The following is a 7,895-nucleotide window of genomic DNA, read 5'->3' on the forward strand; positions in this document are numbered from 1 at the left end:
GTTATTTACCTTTAAATTATATTGGGCAGCATCCCCTGCGTTAACCGCCTCTGCTTTCGGAGATATCTATCTATTTATCTATCCGGGGCTAGTGACAGGAGGTATCCACGCCAGAGTTGCGGAACCGTTTCACAGTGGCAACAAAGATATTATTGTATTCTGAAATATTCGGACAGCGGCATAACAAGGCCACCCGATGCCCAGGCAGTGGACTCGTGTGTATTTTTTTTTTCTTTTCTTTCTCAATGTCCAGAAGCTGTGCTTCGGTAAGTTCGATGCTAGCAGTATTACGCTTTCTTCACTCGTGTTGACAGCTGACCCAAAATCCCAGTGGCATATGGATATCTACACGTGATTCGCCCCTTTTTAATGTAATATTCACACCCCCATGTGACCTGTTTTGACCAATCAGGATAGACTATTTGAAAGCCCAATATCTCTCTCTCTCTATGACCCCCAAAACGGCAAGATAGATAATTAAATCAGGGCCTATTTTTAGTGAGATAAGATTAATTCTTCCTTCAGCTTGCAAACGATAAAAACATTATGGATGTTGGTTACATTCTCCAGTATGTTCCATTAGTGCGGCTTACTTAGCGAGTATTAACAGGGCAGTGTTGACTAGAAGAGTAAAGAATATCCGCCTAGGAAGTGTTTGAGGACATCAGATGCATTTACAGGGCATTGGCCAAGCACTCCCACCTTTCACTTCCAGAGCTCGGCAGCTCTACGAAATCAACCCACCCTGGCCCTAACCTTAGCAACCCCAGCCTAAAACCTAACTCTAGCCCAATACCTAACCAAGAATCATCTGACGCCCACAGGACACTTTCTAGCGATATCCCTGCGTGCTGCCTCTCGGCGCCTCAGGCCAATACACGGTGCAAATATTATACCATGTTGCTGGAGGGCCTCGCCTGCTGCACTGCGTCTTTTTTTCGTTGTCACTATAAAGCACAGGAGGAATGAAATTAAAAGCGTGGTGGGCGGCGCTTCGTTTGCGTTATTCACTCAGACCCCTAGTCCCGAGCAAAGCGTGCTTCAGTTCCGTCTACCGCATCGTATTAGCTGCGAGCACACGCAGAGGGAAGCCCGGGTCTGGTGAAGGTGAAGCGAGTAAGCGGTAGGCTAGCACTGCAGCAGCCTCTAGTAATAATCACACAAGCGGCATGGCGACTGACAGCTCCTGTGTCGTGGTAAGTGACTGCCCCGGCGGGCTTTACATATTTACCGCCTGCTGTGCCAAAACAAAAAGGGTGGGTAGCGGAAAAGGAGGCTTGTGCTCACAGGAGACAAAGTCGCACCGTTGCTCCTCTGCTATATATTGTTTCAGTGTGCGTTATGCAAGTCTCGTGTGTTCTGTATGGGTTACAGGGGACGGGAAGATGCCTGTTCTTACGGTCATTTTTGGTATATTTTTTTTTAATTTGCACGCGTGCGGCACATGGCACCGGGACACGCTGCTGGCTAATAACAAGCTGGTTGTCAGTAAACAGGCGTGCTAGATTAAAACAGATAATAATAGTCTGGGTTTTGGAAGCCAGCGCAGTAACCAAGCAGCGTGTGCCTGTGAATCTGAACGATTCCGCGTAGTTTGGAATGTGTTGCATTTCAGCGTGCTGTAAACAAAACGCACCCCGATAACGCCGATGCAGTCAAGGATCACATGTTGCAATACAGTATTACTGAATGGAAAAAATGAGTTGCACTAGAACATAGAAATAATAATATTAAATTATTTATTCATTTGTTGCTTTTTATTTATTTTCCAAACACTGAGTTGCTGTTTTGTGTTCTCTCTGTAGATGGCTTTGTTCCAATGTCCAAGGTAGTTCATATTGACTAGAATGGTTAGTGCAGAGAGAGAGAGCACATCGCACAGGTTAAAACAGAAACACGTCTCCTAGTTGAGTCATGCACTTCTGAGCACAGATCTGGGTTTGACTGCTCACTGATGGAAAGGATTGATCATAATTGTGTGCTCAGCTAGATGAGTCTGAGCAGGGCTCCACTAGGCAATGGAGACACAGTTTAGAGGATGCACACTTCCTTTCACTGAAGGTTCTTTGCTGGTTCTGGTGTGGCACAGACCGCCGCCGTGTAACTCAGAGGAAGAGGGGTTGAAATTTGTTTAGTCAAGGCCTGAATTTTGCCTACAATAATAACTACTGACATCCAGACCTGGAGCAGTCATCGTGAAATGCATCTATATGCACAGAGATAGCTGGTCTGAAGTCACCTCTTCCTTTACAGATGCCTAAAATACCTTCAGGGATATTGTCTGCTTTCCTATCTCTTATCAGGCCACCCTCAGTTTTGTCCTTGTCAAGGTCATGCAGTAGGTCAATGGTTTAGCTGTAAATGAGTGTGGTTTAAACTTCCCTCTCAAATCAAATGAGAGGAGTGTGACTTCCTCGGAGCTCCCAGCCACGCTGCACAGGCGTGTTCACAGAGTGGCCTGGGCTGTGACTCTACACTTCTGTCTTTTCATTGCTCGAGGGTCCTTGTTCACTGGTCTTTGTGTTTGTGTTGCAGCTCAGTGATGAGGAGCAAGGCTATGACCTGGATCTGTTCTGTATCCCCAAGCACTATGCAGGCGACCTGGAGCAGGTCTTCATCCCACACGGCCTCATCATGGACAGGTCTGCACCCCTGCTGCTGCTAGCCCTTTCCACTCGACAGCAATCGCAAGCTTGCTTATGTAACGGGAATGGAAATGAGACTCCCATTGCAGAGCAGTTTGATCCATTCCTGGTTTTACTATGAGTTTAGTAAGACACGCCTTGTTACTTATACACTGAGGCTAATCAAGGTCATATTAAAAACCTGGAAATTACAATGCAATAGGAATCTTATTACCAGCCCTACTGCACTGCCCTAAGAGATTCTGAGAGGATGCCAGCCATCCTGGCATGTTTCTGTAGTGGGTTACACACGTTTTGGTTTGGTTTTCTTTTTGCATGGTCCACAGTTTGCACCCAGCTCACGCCTGGTTACACATACCTACAGTTACTCCCAGAGACGGGCTCCACGCAGAGATGGGCTCCACACAGAGACCGGCTCCATGTAGAGATCAGCTCAGAACGGAGACCCTGTTCTGTCAATACCTTGAAATATGGAGTCGAACTCCAATCTCCCCATTAGCTCTTTCAACACTGCAGACCTGCAGAGGTCTAGGAGAGATAACTCTGTTGCACTATTGCCCTATTGCAGGATAGGAAAGATAGCTCCACTCATAACTGCAGCCCGCTGTTGCAGAACAGCAAAGCTGACTTCCTTACTCAGCAGAATCATAGCCTGTCTACAGAACCGTTCAGGGCTCGCAGCTAAAAATGGTTAATCATTACAGTGACCATATTTGCATAGATACCTTTGACCTGTGGATTGTAAACCTTTTATACATGTGTGTGTACTTGTGTGTTCAATGCACGATGAGGCCAGTGAGTCATTCTTGTTAAGGTGATTTCAGATGCAGTAGACAGTGATGTGCAATCAACCCATCTCTCATCATCACAGTCCTACGCAGCCTCTCTGTGGGTTTTGGTGTGACTGAGCTGGATTCATCAGACTCTTATGCTGTCAGTTTGCTTGGCATCTGCTCGGTCATGGCTGGGGTGTGATTTCTAGATGCAGACAGATAGCTCAGGTCACGTCCTGGATCTGTGCAGTTTGAACCTGCAGACTGCAAGGTGTAGGAGGCGAGAGGAACCCTGCAGTCAATCCAGGGACAGCCTCAACACAGGCAAGATAACAGATGGGTGAATTCTCTCTCTTTCTCTCCCCCTGTGCTCTCTCTCCCTGCTCTCTCTCTCCTGCTCTCCCCCCTGCGTGCTCGCTCTCTCTCCCCTCACTCTCTCGCTCTCTTCCTGCGCTCTCCCCCCCTCCCCCCCCGCATGGTCTCTGTTCTCTCTCTCTCTCTTCCCCCACAGGACGGAGCGCCTGGCCCGTGACATCATGCGTGATATGGGCGGTCACCACATCGTGGCGTTGTGCGTGCTGAAGGGCGGGTACAAGTTCTTCGCTGACCTGCTGGATTACATCAAGGCTCTGAACCGCAACAGTGACAAGTCCATCCCCATGACAGTGGACTTCATCAGGCTCAAGAGCTACTGTGTAAGGGCTGCCGGCTCTCCGATTGAACCATGTGCCCCCTGCTGTGCACAGCCGAGAGCCCCCTTCCTGTTTCACACCCCTTGCTGATAGCGAAGGCTCAGGGGGACACAACCAGTAGGGTTGGGACAGCCCTCCGTTACTCTGCAAACTTAGAACTGTTTGAGCGATGGGTGTTTAAACTTCTTTAAAAACCAAACAAATGCAATGACAAGCAAGTAAAAATGAAGGCAGCGAATATGTAATCAGAAATCCCCAGAACAGGACAGGAGCGGCACCCTTGAAGTGGACCTGTCTGTCTGCAGGTTATTTATCGTGCTGTTTGTGGTTTCTTTCCCTTTCAGAATGATCAGTCGACGGGTGAAATCAAAGTGATCGGTGGAGACGACCTTTCTACACTGACTGGGAAGGTAGGGCTTAAAAACCACGAAGACACAAATACATGATGACCCCGTATGAGGGTGACAGTGCTTCTCCATATGAAGTATATGAAGTAATGGAATTGTATTTTTTAAATGTATCAGAAATCTTAACAAATTGACATGACCAAATACAAGTAAAATACTAAAGAAAATTGAGTGTTTGCACTTCTTGAATGTTTCTGTTAAATCTCTCTCTCTCTCTCTCTCTCTCTCTCTCTCTCTCTCTCTCTCTCTCAGAATGTCCTGATAGTTGAGGTGAGTGGTGATTTATTATAAATTATTGCTCATTAGACCAGACTCACCTCCCAGTCTGAGAAGTCTCACTGCAAGCTCAGAACTCGTCACCCAGGCTGAAACCACAGTGGGGATGGAAGATGCAGCCTGCTTTTATAGTCTCTTCCTGTGTAAAGCTCAAACACATTGTGTGGTTTGTTTTTTCCAATTGCTGGTCACGGATTTATTATATATCCTTGTTAGTTTCTTTGTTTTTATTCCAGGACATTATCGACACAGGCAATACAATGAAGACTTTACTGAAGTTGCTGAAACAGTTCAACCCCAAGATGGTAAAGGTGGCGAGGTAAGCAGATGGACTCAGTTTGAATTGCTGTTGCCCTGTTCTTCAAAGCCTGTCTCCTCTCCCAGCTGCAGAGCTGCTGTGCTGCAGTCAGCATGGACAGGTGGCCTTTGAGACTGATGGTGCTGTAGCACCCTCTGGTGGAGTGAGTGGTATTCATCCCCTTGTGATTTGTGAAGGGAATAGCTGACTGCACTTCTATAAACACAGCATGTTAACACAGCCAGGGATTGAGATGATCAGTCTTGGGTATTGAACCCCTAGACAGTCACTGCTCAGTGTGGTTCTGTGCAGAGTCCTCACAGTGGGTCCTCAGTAATGATGCAAGTCAGTGCTGTTGTAATGTGGGCTATGTGGTTGTAATGCAAGCCTGTGCTGTTTCTGTGGTTGCTCTATATTTGGATTCTGTCTCAACAGCTTGCTGGTGAAGAGGACGCCCAGGAGCGTTGGCTACAGACCAGACTGTGAGTGATACTGGGGGTTTTGTCTGATAAGGTGGTACCTAGTTGATGTCAGTCTTCCAGGGGTCTGCATTGCTTTTAAAAAGCAGAGATACACCAAACCTCCTGCAAAGTTTTCAGGGCTTGTTTGAGACACAGACTGCCTATCCCAGCTGGTTGTGTCGAACGCTGTGAGGGCTTTGCAACGTGCAGCCTGCTGACCACAAAGGCACTTCCTCACCTGGGACGGGGGTGGGGTACAGGGTGTTGTTCGTCTTTACCAAATACAAATAAATCAATGAAGTTGTTCTTCTTTTCAGTTGTAGGATTTGAAGTTCCTGACAAGTATCTAGTGGGATACGCGCTAGACTATAACGAGTACTTTAGAGATCTCAATGTAAGTATACCGTGGAAGCAGAGTATTGCTTATGGCAAGCCCCTGAATCGCTCCTGTGTAAGACACAGAAACAATGGGGTTAGTTACAGCTGAGTTCATCTTATAAACTAACCCAAGTAGACACACATTTCAACAGGGTTTCAGAAAAGCTTTTCATTATAATCTGTGTGGATTGCAAAATGACATGTTTAACACCAACATGAAAATACACTGAATTTCTCTCTCTTCTCTCTCTCAGCATATCTGTGTGATCAGTGAACATGGCAAAGAGAAGTACAAAGAGTGAAGAGCCCAGACGAACGCCTAGCTGGGAATGATTATATTATTATGAATTATTAGACTGTTTTATATTTTAAAAGCAGTGGTTTAAGGATCCATTTTGTATTTACAGTTTCTTGGCACAGGACCCAGCCATCGTCCCCCACACACCCTGCAGGCTGCTGTCACTCTCGAACCCGTAGCCAGCCACTCGCTCTCCCAAACGTTTTAGAGACAGGCGCGTTTCATGCTTTGATGCAAATTAAAAAAATCCTGCTCCCCTTTGAATTGCTTTTAGTAAAGCCAAAGTGAGCTCCTGATAATCTACTCGTCTGTGCAGACACTTCAATGAAACGAACAACACTCACAACAGGACAGTGCAAAGCACGCTGTACTGTGAAGAAAGAGAGAGCAATCTGGACGCAGGGTTAACTGCAGTATAGCAAAATGAAAAGTTTTTTTTTTTTTGGATATCCGTGAAAAGTTTAAATGATTTTAAAAAAAAAACAAAAAAAAAACCCAAAAAACATTATTAAAGTAATTTAACCCTTTCATGTAAATCCCCAAAAAACCTTGTCTTCATTAATTTTTGTATGCTGTTGATATACCTTCTTCCAAAAAAAAAAAAAAAACAACATATATATATATAAATAAATTGACTGCGTCAGCGCTGTCCCCTTAATCAAGTTGATTTCAGTTGCTTGTGTTCTTTTGGTTTGTTTTATATTCACAGTTCCAGGGTCCAATCCAGCATGAAACATTATAGTTTTATAAAGCAGGCTGGGTCTTTTAAAAAGGAACTAGCAGAAAACAAAGACATTTCAGCTGTAAAAAAAAAAAAAAAAAAAAATAAATAGAAAGCATGACTCCCAGACAAAAGCCACTATAAATGGGGTTTCACCAATATAAACTTTGAGAACCTCAGTTACAGGGCACAGGGACAGAGCAGTCTCCACACTGAAACCTAACTGAACCTACTTGCACAAGGAACAGGGGCAGACCAGCCTCCTGGAGATTAGTGTCCAGAACGGGCTCCATGGCAGTGGAAACACATCTCACTGTTCCAGGGGGTCTAAAGTAGTATGTGAATCCATTCTGAGTGAGAATGATCATGTGAAGCCCCACAGCCAGCCTGCAGCTCCCTGCGATACACATGTATAAATGTGGCTGCTTGGCTTAGAGCATACTGTGTGTTAATCAGGCAGCCAAAGTATCGAACGCTTCAGGCAGTTCTTAGACATCGGAAAGTTGCATGCAAATGTTAATAGATTATAAACTGCGCACATGTGATGTTCAGTAATTCATGGTTAGATGTCTGGAGAAGCCCTCAAGCAGTTTGTGAGGAGAATCCCAGGGTTAACCTGAAAAGCATATGTGTGTGTGTGTCATTACAGAGAGATGAATTCATCTGGAGAATGGAAATCAGCATATTTCATCAGATACATACAGCACTGTCAGAAGCAACTGTGCCCAAAAGATATGTTGTATTATACTGGACTACATGCAGTACGCTGCAGACAAGCGTTTAACATGAAGTAATGACTCCATATTGAAAAAAAAAAACAGCCAATACAAACAGCTAACGTTGTGTAACAAAGTGATCTATAAACATGTTAGTTGTGCTTTTACAGTTCTAGATTGTGACTAGAATAATAATACACTTATAAATATTATTTTAGTATTGCATGTTA

At 45.0% G+C, this 7,895-nt stretch overlaps 1 protein-coding gene across 1 annotated transcript; it reads left to right on the top strand.

Moving 5' to 3' along the window:
- The first annotated feature begins 900 nt into the window (after nt 1–900).
- LOC121295670 (hypoxanthine-guanine phosphoribosyltransferase) lies at nt 901–7,895 on the top strand. Its single transcript, XM_041220629.1, has 9 exons — nt 901–1,196; nt 2,536–2,642; nt 3,930–4,113; nt 4,455–4,520; nt 4,770–4,787; nt 5,030–5,112; nt 5,527–5,573; nt 5,870–5,946; nt 6,185–7,895. Exons 1-9 carry the CDS (start codon nt 1,170–1,172, stop codon nt 6,230–6,232), a joined length of 657 nt encoding a protein of 218 aa, XP_041076563.1. The 5' UTR covers nt 901–1,169; the 3' UTR covers nt 6,233–7,895.

The sequence above is a fragment of the Polyodon spathula genome, chromosome 20 (genome assembly GCF_017654505.1).
Source record: "Polyodon spathula isolate WHYD16114869_AA chromosome 20, ASM1765450v1, whole genome shotgun sequence".
Taxonomy (NCBI): Eukaryota; Metazoa; Chordata; class Actinopteri; order Acipenseriformes; family Polyodontidae; genus Polyodon; species Polyodon spathula.